The 21391-nt window shown below is 49.7% G+C and overlaps 1 protein-coding gene across 3 annotated transcripts in view; it reads left to right on the top strand.

Moving 5' to 3' along the window:
- Positions 1–21391, top strand: part of PAPPA (pappalysin 1) — a 256746-nt gene that overhangs the window by 32315 nt on the left and 203040 nt on the right. For all 3 annotated transcript variants that reach the window (XM_073806482.1, XM_033858470.2, XM_033858469.2), the window contains exon 2: positions 210–1272. In XM_073806482.1, the coding sequence (XP_073662583.1) occupies positions 210–1272 (1063 nt within the window). The remainder of the gene's footprint in view (positions 1–209; positions 1273–21391) is intronic.

The following is a 21391-nucleotide window of genomic DNA, read 5'->3' on the forward strand; positions in this document are numbered from 1 at the left end:
TCACCTGTGTTCTCCCTTCCTCTAGCCCTTGCCTTGCCCTAGAGGTGGTCCCAGAGGTTTGGCTAGCCACTGCCAGGATCCCACTGAGCACGGTTTGAAAACTTCCTGGTCTAGGACATCCTGATATAAATTTTATCAGAGAGAAATAATTTACCCTCCTCCTTCCTCCATCCTTTATTTATTCATCTTTCTCTTTTGGGGCCACATAGGGCTATATGACAAATGTTCTTATGCCTCACGTGACCGAGGATGGGTCGTGGGCATTCACACCGTCAGTGACCAAGGCAACAGAGACCCACGCTACTTTTTCTCCTTGAAGACAGACCGGGCCCGGCAAGTGACCACCATCAATGCCCACCGCAGCTACCTCCCAGGCCAGTGGGTACACCTGGCTGCCACCTACGACGGGCGGCTGATGAAGCTCTATGTGAACGGTGCCCAGGTGGCAACCTCTGGGGAGCAGGTGGGTGGCATTTTCAGCCCACTGACCCAGAAGTGTAAAGTCCTCATGCTGGGAGGCAGCGCCCTGAACCACAACTACCGGGGCTACGTGGAGCGCTTCAGCCTGTGGAAGGCGGCCAGGACGCAGCGCGAGGTCCTGCTGGACATGGAGACCCGCGGCCTCCACGCTCCTCTACCTCAGCTCCTCCTGCAGGAGAACTGGGACAACGTGAAGCGCGCCTGGTCCCCCATGAAGGACGGCAGTAGCCCCCGCGTGGAGGCCAGCGGCGCCCGTGGCTTCCTGCTGGACACGAGTCTGGAGCCTCCTCTGTGCGGGCAGACGCTGTGTGACAACCCCAAGGTCATCTCCAGCTACAACCAGCTGCCGCGTTTCCGCCGGCCCAAGGCGGTGCGCTACCGCGTGGTCAACCTCCACGACGATGGCCGTGAGAACCCCACGGTGAGCCGCCAGCAGATCGATTTCCAGCACCGGCAGCTGGCCGAGGCCTTCAAGCACTACAACATCTCCTGGGAGCTGGAGGTGCTGGAGGTGAGCAACTCATCCCTGCGCCGCCGCCTCATCCTGGCCAACTGCGACATCAGCAAGATCGGGGACGAGAACTGCGACCCCGAGTGCAACCACACGCTGACGGGCCACGATGGCGGGGACTGCCGCCACCTGCGTCACCCCGCCTTCACCAAGAAGCAGCAGAACGGGGTGTGCGACATGGACTGCAATTACGAGCGGTTCAACTTCGACGGCGGGGAGTGCTGTGACCCCGAGATCACCGATGTCACCAAGACCTGCTTCGATCCCGACTCTCCGCACAGGTAAGAGCCGGACTCCTCCCTCTTTTGATCCCTGCGCGGCTCCCGACGCCCAGTGGGGTTGCGGGAATCTTCCAGTTCACCCAGAAGATCGACCAAGTAATCACAGGGACTGTGCCCCTTACCAGCATATTTACGGAGCGCCTCCTGTGGGCTGAGGGAACTCTTAGGACCCTTCTTTGCGAGGGGCTCAGGGTCTGAACCGGGCCACCTGGGCTGAGGGCACGTATCCGCGTCATAAAGAGCCGTGCTGTCCAGTGCTGTAGTCACTGGCCACGTGTGACGGTTTACATTTAAATTAGTGAAGATGAAATGCAGTTTAAAATCCAGTTCCTGAGTCACACCAGCCACGTTTCAAGAACCCAGTAGCCGCCCGGGGATAGTGGCTACCACACTGGACAGAGGGATAGGACCGCTTCCGTGACCGCAGAAGGTTCTGTTGGGCAGTGCTGGTCGAGCTGGGATTGGCTGGGGCCAGACAGACTGGGTTCAGGTCTATTTCCTCACTTTGTGACCTCTTACAAGGTATTTACTCATCTGTAAAATGGGAATCAATGGTATCTACTTTGTCAAGCTGCTTTGAAGATTGAATGAGGGCACGTAAAGCACATGTCTCTTCTAGGGGCTAGCAGGTTATATTACCTCTTAATAAGCGTATGTGTCGTTTCTTGAACAATGAAAGGTAGCATGTGCCGTGTGTACAGGAGGTCAAAGAGGAACAGCTGACTTGCAGCCTGAATATGTTGGGGAAGGCTTAGGTATAGTTGGACACCGGAGATCAAGTTGGGGGAGAGAGGAGGACACTCAAGGCAGAGGAATTTCATATACTGCTGAGAAGAGGGCGGAAAGGGGAGTCTTCTGTCTAATGCCTGACTTAGCCTCTGCCTCGCGCTACAACTCGGACCAGCAACCCCAAAGAAAGACCCAAGGGGGAGCCATGGGTGATCTGTATTTGATGTGGGACTCAGGGGAACTAGTTCTAAGCCAGAGAGACAGTCCATATCAACTTTCCTGATTTCCCAGATTCACGCTGAACTTTTCCATTCTGTCCAACTCGCAGGACCCTGGACTTGCTGATGGCTCGAGCACATTTGCCGACCTCTGCAGGTTTTCTGCTGACTCTCCTCTTTATGTCTCTCTCACAAGAGCAAGGGCCTCCCATGCATAGACAAAATACCTATGTGCAAAGGAATGACGATGCTGGGAGGAGAATGTCGTGCCTGGCACCAAGCCACAGAGCACGTCAGCTCAGCCTCCTGGCACCGGGCGGGCCCCTGGACTCTCACCTTGGCTCAGAGACAGGAGCAGCCCATGTGGGAAGAAGCCTTGGTGTGTGGCCAGTTCCTTCGAGGTCACAATGCACTTTCATCTCTGCTCTCATTTGGGCTGTGACAGAATTTGATGAGGAAGACTAGACAGGGTTAGCATTTGCATTTGACTGATGGGGAAATAGAGGGCCTTGGAGAGTGAAATGACTCGGCCACGGTCCCAGGTCAGGAAAGTCATTTGGCGAAATCACAAATGCAAGCCTTTCGAGATTAATGCAGCGTGTGCGCTACTGAGCTAGACCCCAGGAGTTAACTGGTGTGCCCAGGCAGAGTGGGCGGGGGGGAGGCCTAGGGGCCAGGAATACTGGAAGTCATTCACTTATTTGTACATTTATTCATTCATTCGTTCAGGCAACAAATGTTTATTCAGCACCTACCAAGTACTAGGAAGGTGGATACCCTCATCCCTGCTTTGCTGAAGGAAATCCGGGATTCAGAACACGGAAGGGATTTACCCCTTAGCTGAGGTCACTCAGCTAATAAACAGAGAGCTTGGATTTGAATCTTGGTCTGTTGACTCCAAAGCTCCCACTGAAGGGTGGGGGTGGTATTTTTAAGTCCAAGGAACAGTAAGAGGCAGAGTCAAAGGACAGGGCTGACGGGCAGGGTGGCTTTCCTGAAGCCTTGGGAGAAAACTGCTGAGTATGATTGAGTCAGGACCAAGGGCAGCTGGCCTTTGTGGCGGGCACTCTGTGCTTGGATGCTGGGGCCACGGGACCCCAGGTCCCAGATAGCTCACAATCAGCAGACAGAGCTGGCAGGCACCAGCGGCCTCGTCGTTTCTAAGTCACGGGGCCCCACGCCTAGAATGTCCGTGAGCAGCCATGTGCCAGCACTCTGCCCACCATGCCAGGGCCTGTTTGTTTGCTGGCTGGAAAGTCATGTGTCCTGGGTGAGCCCCACCGGGAATGTGTCATCTCCTGATGGAGCTGGGGTGACAACGTTCTGGCTGAATCAGCTCTCCCCGTGTGCAGAGAGAAACCTGTGGAAGTTTGTGGAGAAATACTTGCTTTGTGACTCAAAAAAAAAAAAAAGAGGGAGGGAAGGAGGGAGGAAGAAAGGCAGGGAAGAAGGGAGGGAGGGAGGGAGGGAGGAAGGAAGGAAGACACCTGTAATAGAAAATTAGATTGACATTGTCTAGGTGATTTTTTTTTTTTTTTTTTCTGCGGTATGCGGGCGTCTCACTGTTGTGGCCTCTCCCGTTGCGGAGCACAGGCTCCGGATGCGCAGGCTCAGTGGCCATGGCTCACGGGCCCAGCCACTCCGCGGCATGTGGGATCTTCCCAGACCGGGGCACGAACCCGTGTCCCCTGCATCGGCAGGCGGTTTCTCAACCACCGCACCACCAGGGAAGCCATGTCTAGGTAATTTTTAATGAAGAGCTGAACTTATCTTTTACCCAAGATGTACTCCTACGTTGCCCGCCCCCCTCAATGGGTAAAGACAATAAAGACAATAATTCAGTTACTACTTCTCAATCTATGGTGAAGAACCAGTTTTGTTTCCTATGCGTTGCAAACCAATACTTTTGTAATATACAGAAAAAATGAATTGCTATAAAATGAATTCTTCGCCCCAAGTATGGTGAAGCGTTGTCGGAGTTCTCCAAAAGTTCCTAAATGCCTTCTCTCCACTTCTGTACTTATTGTGACATAGACTCGTGAGAAGCAGTTCGTGCACTGCTTACTTTGAGTAGCGCTGATGAAAATTCACCATTCTGAAAATTTATATAACGGTTCCCTTGAGTAAAATAAGACCCACCAGTCATGCAGCTGGGCAGATGGGCAGACTCCATCAGAGAATTACCTACTCTTCTAACACATTTGAGCTCATTCTTCATCTACTAGTCCTTGGGCCCCTTAGGCCACGTTCTCAGGAGTTCATGTGTTACAGGGGAGCACCCAGTCCTAGCAGACGGCTGCAGAAGACATTGAAATGGTGTCCAGTGTCAGACCTAGGAACGTCCTCAGAGATCAGTGGGTCCAAATCCGTTTCCCCCATAGAGGGGAGCTGAGGCCGAAGCTCCCATGGTTCATTAGTGGTCAGACTGGGGCTAAGATGCTCTAGATTTGTAAGTCCTGGTCGTCTGCCATGGCACAGCTTCTCAGAACTACCCTGACATTCTTGCCATTCCCAGTACCTGCCCCCGTCATGTTCTGTCCTTGCTCTCTTCTTCCCTAATATCCCTGAGCGTTTGGGGTTTTTTTGTTTTCGCTTTTGTTTTTGTTTTGTTTTGCGGTATGCGGGCCTCTCACTGCTGTGGCCTCTCCCGTTGCGGAGCACAGGCTCCGGACGCGCAGGCTCAGCGGCCGTGGCTCACGGGCCCAGCCGCTCCGCGGCATGTGGGATCTTCCTGGACCGGGGCACGAACCCATGTCCCCTGCATCGGCAGGTGGACTCTCAACCACTGTGCCACCAGGGAAGCCCTCCCTGAGCATTTGGGGTTATGAAGTGCTGAGTGAGTGAGTTTGGAAGAGAATCGGATAAGGGCCTTGGGTTTTCATGAGCCACTGCAGAGCTGTTAGAGCTACACTGGCCATGAGTTTTCCTAATTAAGGACAGCCAAGTGAGGATGTGTACAAAGAAGGGGACTGGGGCTGCGAGGGCCCCAGGAGCCGTATTGTATAACCACTTGAAGATGTTTGGCTTGGATGAGAAAGTTCTCTCAAGGCCATGACCATAGGGCCATAACACATGTACTTCAAGTCTCCAAAGGCCTGTTCTATGGAAAAGGGAGCAGAATCATACTATATGGTTTCTAAGCCATGGCTGGGACCAAAGTGATGCAATTACAGGAGGCAGCTGAGTAGCAGCTAATGTCATCCCTGATCAGAATGGTCCTGCCTGGGGAGTGCTTCTCTGCAGGTGAGTGATTTTCCTTCCACCTGAGGCATGCACAGTGAGGTTGTAGCCAGGATTACAGCAAAGGTGGAGAAGGTGGCCTTGATGGTCTTAAGGTTGACCACTGCACAGCCCAACTATTTGCTGCTGTCTTATTCCAAGTCATTTTAGGGAATTAAATGGTGACTGTTTCTATCCTCTCTAACAGGCATTTATTGGGTATATATAGCCCTGCGAGCCTCTCTCCTGTTCACGGGGGGATGTTGCAACAAGCGGGCCATGTTTCTCACCATTGAGAGGCTTCCACGTTCATGGGGAACTCGTATTCAAACATGAGAAACTCTGATCTGTCGTTTTAGAGACACACAGTGGGTCAGGAGACCTAGAAAGCAGAGGTGTGTGCTGACTAGGGAAGACAAGGCAAATCGGCTGGAGGAGGCATGATTTGAGTAGTCATCTGGGAACAGACAGCACCGAGAGAGAGAGAGACAGAGACAGAGACAGAGACAGAGACGGAGACAGAGACGCAGTCTGCACCAGTCAGGGTCCTAGCAGGAAACAGACGGCGTATTCAGACGGAATAATTCAGTAGAGTTGAAGGAGGGGCTATTTGGGAGAACAGTGCAGGCAGGGTTCAGCACAACCAGCAAGGCAAGGGGCAAGTACAGTGGGGACCCATTTCCATCCTTGGCCTGTAGAGGCAAGAGGAGGAAGTAGTTACAGAACCCAGAGAGAGCGGCTGAATGGCGAGGGTGTCCTGGCGGCAGCTGGGACTCTCAGCAGAGAAGAAGAGACAGGCTTCCGCCCCCCCCGAGGCCAGAAGGGAGCCAGAGACGTAAATTTTACGTGATCACTCTTCCACCTTCTAGTCTCCTGCCAGCGCTTCCCATTGCGGAACCACACTGGAAGTCATGAGGCAGAGGCATCTGTCGATGAAACACCAGGAGGCCAGCCTCCCAAGGGCACAGAGCAGGGTGGAGAGGGGTAAGGAGTGGATGTGGGTGAGCGAACAGAACACGACCAGAACGCAGAGAAAGCCAGTCCACGCAGAGGGTGCAGCCAAAGCAAGGAGGAGGGGCTTGGAGAATAAGGAGTCATTCAGTATGGCTGGGACCAGACCATAAGCAGAGAAGGGTTCAATTTGTCTCATGGAAAACTCTAGCCAGCCTCTCTCCCCCCGTTCATTTCCTTCTTATTTTCTTCCTTCCCTCCCTCCTTCCTTTCTTCCTTTTTTTCTTCTTTTCTTTCCTCTATAAATACTGGTTGAATGTTCCTTTTGTGCCAGCCCAGTCCCTGCTCTTTGGGAGCTCACCATCTAGTGGATAAGACAGATGAATAAACACACCACTGCCATCACTGGTATGAAAGAAGGACCCCCAGTCTGAGCCAAGAGGAGCTGTTGGTGGGGGGAGCATAGGTCTTTTTATCAGACTGGACAGTTAGAAAAAGACATTCCAACGAATCTTGGCCATTCTCTACAGTAGTGGAGAGGAGCCAGGTAGGCAGAACTTCATCTGCAGCCCTTAGAAATGTCTACAGACAAGTGAAAGTGTACTTCACACATCTTTTTATAAATGAAATGGAAAACCTGGATATTAAGAGAAATCCCCAGTATCGGGAAATCCGGGAGCAGCTGACACTTTGGGCTATACACACCCCACTGTGGGAAGGTGTTGCAAAACACCCACCAAGTTCCTGCGTGGACCCCTCCAGACTGCAGGCTCTGGCGCTGTTAGGTGAACTTCACCTTTGTCCTTGAACATCTGTTCAGATGGAGTAGGACAGATAGAGAAAAAGAGACTTCCCTTACACCCTGATGGCTCCCAGGGAAACCTTTTCTTTGCCTTCTCCTTATTTTTAATGTAGCAAGGGCATTCCCCTGGGGCCATGCTAATTTTTTTTTTTTTTTTCTTTTGGACCCAAGTTGGCGTTGCTGGCATCTTTGGAAAGGGCTGGAATACGCCCTGAGGCAGCCTCCTTGACCCCTCTGCTGGCGTAGGTAGTCCTCGGTCTCTTCCCCTGCCCCTTATCAGTAGCCATTAGATGCTTTGCCTTCTAATGAGAAACTCTGTTGGGGTCTCTCACTTCTTTTCTGGAATGATCTCATGGAACATACACTTCCTTCTCCCCTGGTCCCTCCAAATCTGGCAAAGTTGGGTGGAATCCAGGACTCTGCGCTGAAAGGAGCAGTGGAGTGGTCCAGCCCATCTTGCTGTAGACACGGAGAGTGAGCTCCCAAAAGAGGCAGCACTGACCCACACCTCACAGAGAGAGTGGGGCCCCGGGGTCTCATCTCCTACTCCCAAGGCGTTTCAGTCCGCTCCATCGCCTTGACGTCTTAGCCAGCAACTTGAAACTTGGAAAAGATCTACTTAAGATGGTCCTGTGCTTACTCATCGTCCATATTTTGTTAAGGCACTTCGATATCCGAGGTCCTGTGATAAATGCCCTAGGGATCCAAGATATAATCTGTGTCCTAGAGGTACCTGTATGCTGTGGTTTAATTACATTTTGTTACCGTCATTCAAGAGATGGCAAGAGAGCAGATGATTCGATTCCAAATGAACCACACAGATAAGGCTTACATGAGCTCTGAGAAAAGGCAGGTTCGCCATGGTTTGGAGAGATTAGGAAAGGTTTTCTGGCGGAGCAGTTTCCAGCGTTCGTAGGCTTTGGAATGATAGAAAAGAGCAAGGTGAGAGCAGAGGGATTGAGGTGGGAAGCTGTGGGGAAGATACAAGAAAGAGGCGGGTCTGCTCGGGACTTCATGCAGGTAGATGCTCCCTTTTGATCATCAGGTTGTAGAGCTCCCACAGTCAGACTGAGACAGAATGAAAGAAGAATCCAGGGGAAATAGATTCGAGCCCTGAGTTGGCAACTTCTTAGCTATGCAGTCTCGGGCAAATCTCTTAATCTCCCTGAGCCTCCATTTCCACATCTGTTGAAAGGGAATGATAATAATATCTGACCGCCAGGATCACACAATTGCCTTGAGGGTCACATAAAATAAAATATCCCAGAAAGAGTTCTGGGAAGAGTTAACCAGCACGCAGATGAAAGAAGGCATTGTTATTTTTTCAGTAACTTTGTTCATTCTTTTCCAGTAATCATGTAAGAGAAATTGCTTGGAATTTTATAATCAGAATATCTGAGTTTATTTAACGTGACTAACGTTCATTAAAGCAATAGCAGGAGTCAGGCCTGGTGCGGTGGAGAAATGATGGGTGTTGGAGACTGACCAGGGTTTGGGTCTTGGTTCCTTGTCTGACCTTGGCCTGTCTTTCAGTAACAGTTGCTGAGTTCTCATCGGTAACAATTGGGTGAGAAGAGCTATCCTGTGGCGTGTCATGAAATTTAAATGGAGCCGTGGTGTGTGACACACCTGGGACAGCGCCTGGCACATAGGAGGTGCTGGGGAAATTTCCGTCCCTGCTCGCATGCGCACGTGGGCTCCTCTCTGCAAGCTTGGTTTTACAGAGACTGCAGGCTGATAAAGAGGGTCTGGCTGAAACTGCAATACAAACACTGAGGGCATTTACCCAGATTACTTCCATTCTTAAAATGCTAACTTTTTTTTTAAGGACTGGCCACAGAATTGGTCTCTTTAAATGAAGACCACATAACTTATATCAAACTCATTGAGCTTGCACACTAGTTTACTTTGAAAACACCCCAAATGTCTAACTGTGTTAGAGGATGCATTTCCGCAGCATGGAACGGTCCCAGGCAGCATTGGGATTGGTCATAGTGGGTGGTATGCTGATTTGGTTGAAGTTACTAGATTTTTTGACCACGTCCAGCCCACATGTGTGCTTGAGTGTAGATACACAAACACCCTATCCAGGCCCCCTCGTCCACATGGTCCCGTTTTCTTTGATTCGGTCTGGGCTTCCCTCCTGCTTTCCTTCTGAACAAAGTCTACCTTGACTCACAGGTTCCCTCTGTGACCCTTGTGCACATGTGACTTTGGTCTTTGAGAACAGATGAGGGGGGTGATGGAGAGCAGGGGAAGAACTGCTCGTGGCCCCTAAAGTTGTGTTTAATGAGGTGCTCACGACAGTGACCTATGGGGAAGAAAGGGGGATCAGGCAGCCCAGCAAATAAATAAGAATAAAAGTTTCAGAGACACAGTGGATGTGAATCCAGCCACTTAACATTTCTGTGACCTTGAATGAGTCTCTTCCTTTAGCAGAGACTCAGTTGCCTCCTCTGTAAAATCGGGAATGAAAGGAACATTGGGTGGTTTAGAGGATGCAGTGAAATTACACCCGGTCAACCCTTTGGGGCGGCACCTGGCACTTGGTGAACACTCAGATAACAATGGTTGTTTGGGGATTTCCTGTCTCTGGGAAACCTTCTGACCTCTGACATGCACATCCCCAAACTCCCAGCCCCTCTCAGATCCTGAGCCCCTCACTAGAACCTCCAGGCCGGAGTGGGAGTTGGATATGACCTAATCACTCTGTATTACCAAGGACCCTTTGATTTTGGCTCCTGTAGGTTCCATTTTTAAAAGATTTTCTTTCCTCCAAAAGCCATGCTAAATGCTAATGTATTCACTCTCCGAAGAGATAAGCAGCAGGCCGCATGAAGTGTATGCATTTCCCACAAAAAGCAAAGGCACGTCCGGGGTCCCAGGGTCCCATTGAGTAGTTTCCACGCACACGTCCTAGGGAGGGAGCTGGAAGCCAGGCAGGTGCCCACAGCGTGCTCAGGACCCTCTGGGCAGTGTAGGATGGGGCTCGTTTTCCACTAGCGCCTGGGACCCTGGCCACAGCGCACCCATCTCAGAGTTTACACGTGAAAGTTGGAACCTTTTCTCCAGGACACACCAGGGAGGCCCCCGACATGTCAGGATTGGAGCTACTCCCTCTCTCATGCCTTTCTTAGAGGTGTGTTTCCACCCCCAGTTCCCTGGACAGAGGGATGGAGCTTGCGGTGCCCTTTCGAGGGCCTCAGAGGGAGGCAGCCTGGTTTTGTTCCACTCTGGGTTTGGCTCGGTCAGCACCCTCATTTTCCTTTCCGCATCCACTGATGACACTGACCGCTCATGACAGCCTCAGCGCTCAGTCAGACGCCCTTCCAGGTTAGGAAGCAAAGCGGTTGGGGGTGTGAGGGTGGGTTGAACAGACACCGGTACATTTTGTTTCCGTGAAACACATTTCCCTAAATTGATTTCAGCCCGGCTGGTACCTTCGCACTCACCGCTGGCCGATTTTCCACCTCCTAAGAGGGAACCCCTCACACCTCCGCTCTCACTTTCTGCAGACACAAAACCACTGTGTGGACAGCAGTGCGTGTCGCTCACGGGTTTGTCTGCAGACCTTGAACAGGCTCCCGTATACCCGTTTTTATGGAAGGGCGTTTTCTTTCTCCTTCCCTCTCTGCTTCTCTTTCTCTCTCTTTTCCAGGTTCTAGGTTGTTTTGTCGGTCTGGTGGTGGAGGGTGGAGAGTAAGAGGATTAGTGTCTCTGTTTCGAGCTTCTGACGTTTGTGATTCCAGCCTTTTTTGAGCTCAGCCAGTCACAGCTGTCAGCCTTGAGCTTGGCTTCTCACTGCTGAACTGTGTTTACAGCCACCGAGGGCAATGGTGACTTTCACTCCAACAAAGCCTGGAGTATCTCAGAATTGTACAGAGGATGAAAGGGCGACATGAGGGAGTTTGCCTGTGGCTTGGCACGGCACGAGGAAGCAAGTGACTAGATCCTTCCAGTAACTTCGTAGCCAGCATGGAGTAAGTCACTTCTACAACTTCAAATTCTGCATCTGTAAAATGGGAGAATTGGGATAGAAGAGTTCTGAGGTCTGTTCCTGCTCAGACATTATAATTCTGGTACCAGGCTTGTGGGACTGGAGCTAGAGTAAAAAAAGGTGGGGGCTTGGGGCTTCCCTGGTGGCGCAGTGGTTGAGAGTCCGTCTGCCGATGCAGGGGACACGGGTTCGTGCCCCGGTCCGGGAGGATCCCACATGCTGCGGAGCGGCTGGGCCCATGAGCCGTGGCCGCTGAGCCTGCGCGTCCGGAGCCTGTGCTCCACAACGGGAGAGGCCACAACAGTGAGAGGCCCACGTACCGCAAAAAAAAAAAAAGGGGGGGGGGCGGGGACTTAATATTGAAAAAGGTAGAAATGCATTGACGCTGGAGGCATATTAGGGCAATAAGACGGTCCCTACCTTCAAAGTGTTTGCCAGCCCCTGTACGACGTGTATGCAGAAACACTGAAGGAACAATTTCACTCTGTGACAAGTTGAAAAAAACATCCTACTCCTGTCACTCAAGTCATAGCAGTAGCCTAAGGAAAGAGCCCCACCCTGGGCAGTCTGCATGTCTGCTGTTTTCTTTTCCCTCAAGCCCTGAATGTGGCATCCTCTTTCCAAAAATCAATTTGAATTTAATTCTACTTTCGGCTGCCTGACATACAGTGTCATACTGTCCAGCGTTATTTCCCCGCATGTGACCTCTGACTGTCACATGACCCTTTGAGAGCTGCCTCTTTTTTAACCCCTCAAGAGACCCAAATTTGTGGCAGTCACTAGACTTGTGCAAGATAATCCAGAGAGAGCTACAGCTCTTATACCAACTGTATAGTTCTCACTTTAGCTACCTCTGTGATTTGCTGAAGGCTAGGTGATTTGTCTGGGCCCAGACTGAAGTCCAGAAGTTGCCCTATTGACTTGTATTGATGATAATGTTGTAATTCTTGCTCTGTCCTCCCCAAATATAAAATTGTTGGGTCAATCTTCACATCACTTAAGTTTTACATGGCTAAAACTTAGAGCGAAACTACGTGGTCTACTGAGATATGCCTGTACCTAGAGCTCTGTGGCTGCTACAACTTACAACATCGAGGCGATTTGTCTTTATTTAACTGCACATCAAGCGTAAGACCAACCACAGGGCTGTCAGCAAGCTGTGTATATTCTTCTTAGTGTGGTCAGTTGTATTATTTATCAATTGTGGTTTTGATCCTCCAAGAAGAAAGCCAGGAGGTGGAAAGAAATAGCTGAGGGCCCTGGAACTCTATGCTTCTGTTGTGAAAGCAATAATTCGACATGCAATTATCACGTTACTGTCCTGTTACTTTTGAACACAGCATCACACTTGGACTGTTGGTCTTCCTTACTGATCAGGGGATTCTTCAAGTTTAATGGCTTCTCTGAAAACAAGTAAACTTGGAGTCCCTGGGGCTATCAAAGCAGAGATTGTAGAGCCCCCAGGAAAAGATATTAGGAGAGTGACTGTTCATTCGTGCGTGTGTGTGTGTGCGTGCATGCACGCACACGTGTGCACAGGCATGTCTACCATGTGCAGGCACAGTGCTAGGTGCTGGGGGTACAACAATCAGCATTTCACAAGATAGGTGTGATTCTGCCCTCCTGGAATTTTCTGCCGGTAAATAAGTAGCTAGTTGGATAAGTGCTGCTGTGGAGAAGTCCAGGGTGCTGAGGGAAGAGCGGATGGGTACTTGACTCATTAGGGGTCAGAGTCGCTTCTAGACTGGGTCCGAAAGGATAGGTCACGTTAACCAAGGGAGTGGAGCTGAGCTTTCCGGGAACCAGGTGTTCTGACACTTTGCCTTCTGCCCCAGAAGTCTCGAAAAGCCATTTTGAAAAGACAAATGAAAAAATAGGAGCTGAGTAGTTCCCTAGTGAAAGGTATTCATTTTAAATTGGTGTCCTTTACTCTGAGATCATTTTATTGTTTCCTTTAGAGTCCTACTCCAGTACCCTTTATTTTATTACGTGAGGGCCAACATATAGGAGGGTTTCACCTTTTGAATGTTTTATTTATTTGTCAAAATTAGAAATTGCTACTTTCACCTCTTTTTTTTTTTTTTTTTTTGCGGTACGCGGGCCTCTCATTGCTGCGGCCTCTCCCGTTGCGGAGCACAGGCTCCGGACGCGCAGGCTCAGCGGCCATGGCTCACAGGCCCAGCCGCTCTGCGGCATGTGGGATCTTCCCGGACCGGGGCACGAACCCATGTCCCCCGCATCGGCAGGCACACTCTCAACCACTGCGCCACTAGGGCAGCCCTCACCTGAATTTTTTAAGATGATCCAAAGATCTGAGGACCTCTCCATTAGCCCACCTTGCCTCTCTGAATCAGCACCTTCCTCTGCTCCTATCCAAATCCTCAGGGTTCTCGATCCCCCCCATCTCCATTATGATCCTATTGTGCAGGGAGCTTCAGGCCAGTGATTTTCCTAAGGGTTGACCTTGGCCTTCCACATGACATGGCAGAGGGCACAGCCCCAGAGTGACAGAGCTGATGGGCCTAGAGTTTAGGGCAGCAGTGGTAGGGGTGGGGAGAGTGGAGTTGATGTGTAGAGTCTGAGAATCATGAGGGAGGGACACTCCAGTAGGGCCTCATCAGGAGCCAGACCCATCGTCTCACCTCCTCTCACCCCCGCCCCGAATGAACGTCAGACTGTTCCCCGTGCATAAATGCCTCTCCTTCTCAGGTATTCTCACATCCACCCACTTTTCTGCAAGCCACTGCCAATGCCTTTACTTTTATCCCTCTTCTATCTAGTCCGTCTTCCACATTCCTCCAGAAAGCTCTTTGGAAAGAATGAACCAGATCATTTTATTCTGGTCCATAAAAGTCTGCCAGGGTCTCCTTAAAGCTTTCAGGACGTTGCCCATCTTCCATAACCTGGCATACAGGGTCCTTCCTGATATGGCCGTCGCTGACCCCTCCGGCCTCATCTTGTGAAGTTGCTCCCATGCTCCCACCTGTGAAACCACACCAGAAGACTTGTAGTGTCTCAGTCTTCTTAGGCATTTTCAGGCCTCTTGACTTTCTGGAGCTTTTGCCCTTTTCCCTGTTCCCTACACTTGGTCCAGGGTTTATTCTTCCTGTGAAAACCTCAGTGATATCTTGTCCCCCTTCACCTGGATAGGTGTCACTCCTCTGTGCTTCCATCACGTTCAGCACTCCCTCTGTTATAACATATATCGTAAGAGAAGGTAAGAGAATACTAGTTAGAGTCTGCGGGATCCAACAGGCTGGGGACCATATCCTGAATTTGACATCTATGAGTGAAAGGGAGGATCTTGGAAAAGTGGTGTCACCCCACTGAGCCCTGGTTTCTTCCCCTGCAAGTTGGGGATGCTCATACTTAACACATAAGGTTTTTGTAAAGCTTCAAAGAGATAATATAAAAAAGGACTTCAACAGTGCCGGTGTATAGGAGACTCCCCCAAATGGCAGGTTTTATTAGTATTATCACATTGTGTTGTGATCATCTGATAATTTGTCTTGCTTCCTTCATAAAACTGCTAACTCTTTGGTAGTGAAAAGTGTTTCTCATTCATATTTTATGCCCAGTTTCTAGCTTAAAGTATGGTATATGATATAATCTCAGTAAGTATTGGAGAATGAAAGAGGAAAAGACTGAATAAATAATATGCAAGGAGAAAGGAAGTTAAAAAGGAAAGAATGAAAGCGGGCAGGCAGGCAGGGAGGGAGGGTAGAGGAAAGGTAATGAAAGAATGACTTATTCAGTAAAATAATGAAAGAATGGTCAATTTTTCAGGTGATCCTTCATTGGTACTGTTACATTTTTCTGAGATTGCATGTCAAGCTTCCATATAAAAGCTGTTATTTTTGAAACCAATCATTCAGGATTCCGAGAATTTAGTAAACTCTCCAAGCATTTTTTTCCTGTGCCTCTTCTTACAAGAGAGGCAGCGTTAGGCATTTCTGACAATGAAACTAAGCAGGAGAATAAAGTCCAGATCATTAGGGCCCTTGGGATAAAAGTACAAAATCCAGGTTTTAGAACTGGTCACAGTTTGGAGAAATCTTGTTATTTGGAACAAGGATATGGATGCAATAAACATTCTGAGGTTTATCTCGCTTTAATGACTTGCTTTGAGTGGCTTTGATCTTTATATTTGATAATCACTTTCAAATGGTCTGGTGTGTTCTGGAAGAGTGGAGGAGTGGTTCACGGACTTGAGATCCTCCTTAGGAATGACGGACTGCAATCAGAATTGGGAAGGAGGCAGTGTTACAGGACTTTCTCTATGACGTGTAGAAGCAGGGCAACTGCCTATGAGGAAGATGAACATACTGGTCCAATGATGGGAACAAGGGTTCACTGATGGAAGGGAGACGCCGTGAGCGTTGGGACCTAAGATCAATTTCCTCTAGCTCCGTGGGCAAGCTACATAGAATTGTGCATGTTGGGGCCTTTTCATGAGTTGGGCACTCTTTTTTTTTTTTTTTTTTTTTGCGGTACGCGGGCCCTCTCACTGCTGTGGCCTCTCCCGTTGCGGAGCACAGGCTCCAGACGCGCAGGCTCAGTGGCCATGGCTCACGGGCCCAGCCGCTCCGCGGCATGTGGGATCTTCTCGGACCGGGGCACGAACCCGTGTCCCCTGCATCGGCAGGCAGACTCTCAACCACTGCGCCACCAGGGAAGCCTGAGTTGGGCATTCTTTCAGGGACTTTCTTGTGTATTACTTCCTTGGATTTTTATATTCCGCTTTCTAGGTTGAATTTTGTCGTCCCCATTTACAGATGAGGAAATTGAGGTTCAGAGATTGAGTCCCTTCTCCAAGGTCACAGGGCCACTTGGTAGAAGAGGGAGGATTTGAACCCTAGTCTGCCTGTCTCTTAAGATGTGGCTTTTTTCCAAAAGATAAGCAAGGCCAAGGATGCCGACAGTCAGGTCTTGGTGTGTAATTCCAGAAGAAAATAGTAAACACAAAAATATGCGTAACCAACTTTGACATGCGTATGCCCCACTTTCATGTCATTGACTGAAGAATAGACTTAAGTCCAGAACCTTTCTATCTTGAATTCTACCTAAGAACATTTAATTATGAACGTAACAGAGAGTCTTACTGTGTAAGACTGTTCTCTGCATGGGCTACAAGGAGAATAAGGGTCCAAGGTATTCTATTTAAATGTTACACTGTCATATTTAAATAAATTTCCCTTAAAAAAAAAAAAGATGTGGCTTTTTCTGTAGCACTCTGCTGCCCTTTCCCTTAACTTGAAAGAGTTGTCCCCAGCCTCTGGCTTGGAAGTGGCCTGTTCTCAGCTAGGAGCATCTCAGACAGAGCCTCCTCAAATTGAGGGCATCAGCACATGGCTGACACCATCCCTGTAACCCACCTGCACCTGTCAAGGGCCCAGGGAGCAGGACTTTGGCAGGGCACCTCTCAAAGATCTCAGCTATCATTTCTGCAGTGGGGAGTCAGTTTGCTCTGAGTGGGAATAGAAATAGGTGCTGGTCAGTCTTGATCTGGGCTCACTGGAATCCGTACCTCCGACCAACCATCTTTAAAATGGGAGAGCCAGTGTATTATGCTTCTAGGACTGGAAAAACTTGAGCCTTTCGTGATTCCATTTGAGGGATTGTTGTTGCTGTTCTGCATTTTGAATGTAGTTCCCTTTTGCTTCTCATTCAGTAAAACAGGCCCTGACCGCCCTCTCACTGAGATTATTACAGTGGTGCCATCTCAGGCCAGTGCTGGCACTCACCAGCGAGGGAGATGCATAAAGAAAATATTCTAATGACAGTTGAGTTGAGAGAGCTTTGATCTCCCTCCAGAACTGCTCTCATGGCTTTGAAATGCAGTTTTGGCAGAGGGGTAAAGTTTGGGCACCTTGGCTGGGCGCCCCCCCCCCCTGAAACTGACATTCCAGGGGACCCACAACCTTCGCAGGAGGAGCCAGGTACAAGAGCTGTGCAGGAAGAAAAGAGACACCAAGACACCCCTTGACAGGCAGTTGGGGAGAGGATCTAAGTGAGGAGGGACTTTCCAACTTAGCCCAACGTTTCCCGAACTCTATTGGTTATGCTGTTATTTGATTTTTGGCAAAGGCAGAGGGGGGACGGGGGGAAAGGATTACGGTCAAATATGTTTGGGAATACTTCATATGCTCTCTGTCTTATTCCCATTTTGTATATTAAAGGCTCTGAAAATTCTTGCAATTAAAAAATATATGTATTTTAACCTTGTTTAACAGAGCGTGTCCAAAGCCATCTGACTTGAAAACCCTTTTCCTTTAAATATGCCTCTGCTTCTTGTGGATTTAGCCTGCTATAGACCGTGATTTGGAAAACACGCATAGTTCACACGCTCACTGAATAGATGGGGACTCTGAGCTTCAGACTAGGCAGCTGAGCATCATGGGAATGGGCCAGAAATCCAGGCAGTGTAGGTTCTGCACAGGGTGTCCAGCTGAGGAGGAGGGTGGATGCTACAGTCCTTCCCATGCCTGACTCTCCAAGCTGTGCCCCCTTGCAAGGAGCTATGTCCCACCCCCGCCCCCCGAAGGGAGAGGTGACTTTATTAGTTGGTGCAAAGGTGCTGTCACATACAGGCTAGTGAAGAGAGGTCTACACCCCTTATTTGATACCTTGGGGAAGTCGCTTCACTTGCTTGAGTCGTGGGCTTCCTCATCCTGTTTGAAGTGGTGCGATTTACAGGAGAGATAGGTGCTCGAAAGCTGCCAGCCAGAGGTAGCTCTGTCTCTTGAAGGAAAGTTTTGGGGAGACACAGAGATGATAAAAACTTGACTTCTACCTGCTTGAAGCTTACCGCAGCCTGATGGAGAAGACAGTGACGATAACACAGAGCAGGGCGATAGGTACTAGAATCCAACGTAGGGGACTCTGGGGAGGGAGAAGTCATCTTCAGCTAGAGGTGGTATTGATGATTTTGATGTTGCTAATCATTTTCATTGTAATTAATATAATAATAATGCAATAAAAATAGCCTAGGCTAGTCAGTGAGTGTCTTCAAATGTGCCAGACACTGCGCGAGGAACCTTTTCTGCACTGCCTCTGGTCCTCCTGACACCCCTGAAGGGTGGACATCATCGCCCCATTTTACAGGGGAGGGTGGTCCGGAGTGGCCACACGGTATACATGACATGTAAGCTGAGCTTAGCAGGGAGGGTAAGATTTTAAAAGGCTGAGATTCAGGAAGAGAGCTCGTAAGGCAGAGAAGAGAAACTGATGGACATGCTTCATGAATGGGCATGATTGGGGAAAACCAGAGGTTTTCGGGATGAGGAAACCATAGTAACTTGAGTTGGAGTTTGTGGGAGGGAGAAGGAGATTGGGTGGTAGGGATGAGACACTGAAAGCCGAGATGGGGAGAGCCACCCGGAGGGCACACTGTCGGCTTAGGTTTCTTCCCAGTAGGAGGAAATAGGAGACCGGAATAGGGAGGGGACTTTGTGCCAGCGTGGCGCTCATTTCATCGCTCTGGTGTCCCCATGAGCTAGCTGAGACTCAGAGAGGCAGGGCAACTCGCCCGTGGATCTAGGTCGGTCTGTCTGTCCAACTGAGTAGTACCTGCGCATAAATTAATAAAGACACAGAGTTTGGGATTTGGATTGATTTGGGGGTGTAGTTTTTTTTTTTAAAGAGATTTCGCCAATTTATAGTATACACAGGGGGCCAAGCTCCCCGCAGTGGCAAAATGGGAAGCAAGTGGCCCTGAGCAAACCCTTTTCCTTCTCTTACCAACCCATCTCCCTAAACCCTAAGGATCCTTCTCAGTTTGACCTTCTCTGCTTCCTCCTCCATCCATCAACAGAGGGAATAAACAAACCTTAAAGAGATGGGGGAGGAAGGTAAATACATGGATTCCTGTCCCTAGGATTTTCCCCCCGATACTTTTGGGAGACCCCCAGCTTGGCTCTGAACTGGTGGGAAGACCTCAGCCGGCAGAAGGAAATCTTTTGGCCACAGAGCCGTTTTCCTTTGTGTGGCCCCCCCCGCAAAAAAGAGCCGGAGAGGAGAGGGGCCAGTGGGATCAGGGGCCTGAGTGGCCCCTCTTTTGGGAAATGGGGGCTTCTCAAAGTGTGAAGAAAAAAAAAACGCCCACATACAAGCAAGGGAGAGGCCTCAATATCCCACATCTCTGCCTTGGGCCAGGACGAATACCACCCCCTGAAAAGATTGGTTTCTGCAATTATATGAGAATAAACAACCAATTAAAACATCTCCCTGCCCCTGCCCCACCCCTGTCTTCCTCTCCTGAAGCTTTCTCAGCCCGGAGCAAAGGGGCAAAGAGGCGACTTTCTCTAATAGCATTTGTGTTCTCTGCCTGAGAGAACGCTTGATGGAAATGGACAAATCAATTAGAAAATAATAAATAATGTGGAAAGGGCCGATCCAGGAAAATTTTGGCTTCTCTGTGTTTTCATTCTCCTCCCACACATTGTTTCCTTTCACAGTGGCCCTGAGTGAGCTTGGACTTGAGGGTGAGGTTGAGGGAAGAATTGGACACATCTAGATTTGGACTTGGCCTTGTCTGTATTTATGTGATCTCTGAACCCCTGTTCCTTCATCTGCAAGATGGGGATAAATAATAGGAATTGCTAAACATTTCCCGGGGGTTTCTACGTGCCAGGTATTATTCTAAGCCCTTTACACTTTCTTTATTAACATCCTAAATCCTCAGAACAACTCTATGAGGTAGATACTATTATCATCCTTGTTTTGTGTATGAAGAAACTGGGGTGCAGGAGGTTAAGTAAATAGCCCAAGGTGACCCAGACATCCAGTGGAAGAGCTGGATTCAAACCCAGGACTCTGGCTTCAGAATGAGCCATCCTACCCACTCTGCTACGTGACTTCAAATACTGCAAAGAGGGCTTCCCTGGTGGCGCAGTGGTTGAGAGTCCGCCTGCCGATGCAGGGGACGCGGGTTCGTGCCCCGGTCCAGGAGGATCCCACATGCCGCGGAGCGGCTGGGCCCGTGAGCCATGGCCGCTGAGCCTGCGCGTCCGGAGCCTGTGCTCCGCCACGGGAGAGGCCACAGCAGTGAGAGGCCCGCGTACCGCAAAACAAAACAAAACAAAACAAAAATACTGCAAAGAGATGGGACAACAGGTGTAGCTAGCACAGGGGCTGGCACACAGCAGAAGCTTACTGCATGCTGTCTTTCTCATTCCTCGTCCCTCCTCGGATCAGAAAACTCATTCAAGCTCCTTATGAGGCTTCTAGCCTAAAGAGCTGAAGGTGGGCTCTCTGGGGAGAGGAGGTATAGCGGCAAAATTTCGGGTCAATATTTCAGCTTCCGTGGCTGTCCTTGGACTTACTAGCCAGCTCAACCTATACACAGATGTGCTCTTTCTAGGCCTTCCTTGTGTCTCCAACTCATGCTCACCTTTTTTGGAAAAGCTGCGAAAATTATCGTCACCTGACTATCATGGGCTCTTGATCAGTGGGCGGCCATGAGTGCACTGTAAGGTCTCAGACATATCTTATTGCCGTCGGAGTGGAGGTGTAGGTTTGTGACCCATAGAAATGTCCTGGGAAGCACCAGACAGCTGTTATTAATCCCAGTATATTGATAAGGAAACTGAGACCTCATAGGAAGGAAGTGCTGAAGCTGAGACTGGGACCTAAATGTTTTAGGTTTTCTATTTCCCAATGTAAATTCAGCTCCATCAACATCTCCTGAGTGCTTGCCCAGTGTCAAGCCCTGTGCAGAGAACTGGGTAAACAGAGATGAATTAGGCACATTCCCTGCCCGCTGGGAGCCACAATCAGTGGTAGATACAGACAGGTAGAGTGTTTGGAATGGTGTGAGAGCGAGTACTCATAGGAGGTAGATGAGTACAGAGATGGTAAAGGGGGTGGAGGTGAGATGGGACTCAGGGAAGTCTTCCTGGAGGAGTGGTACCAGAATGGACTTCGGATTTGTTCATCAGGGGATAAAATGGGAGCCAAGTCCCTGACAGAGGGAACAGCGTGAGTAAAGGCACTGAGGATAAAGCCACTGCATCTTGGGGGGGCCGGCGGGGGGTGCTACAACACACAGTGAGAAATTCAAGAGAGGGAACAGAGGGAGAAGAAGCTAAAGGGGGAAACAGGGTCTTGCAGGCCCTGCTGGCGATCTCTGACTTCACTCTTTCATATGTGGGATCCCCTTCTGTGATTCCAGGAGGGAAAGAGAAAGGCAGCATCGTTAGTGTT

Source organism: Tursiops truncatus, chromosome 6 (assembly GCF_011762595.2).
Source record: "Tursiops truncatus isolate mTurTru1 chromosome 6, mTurTru1.mat.Y, whole genome shotgun sequence".
NCBI classification, from domain to species: domain Eukaryota; kingdom Metazoa; phylum Chordata; class Mammalia; order Artiodactyla; family Delphinidae; genus Tursiops; species Tursiops truncatus.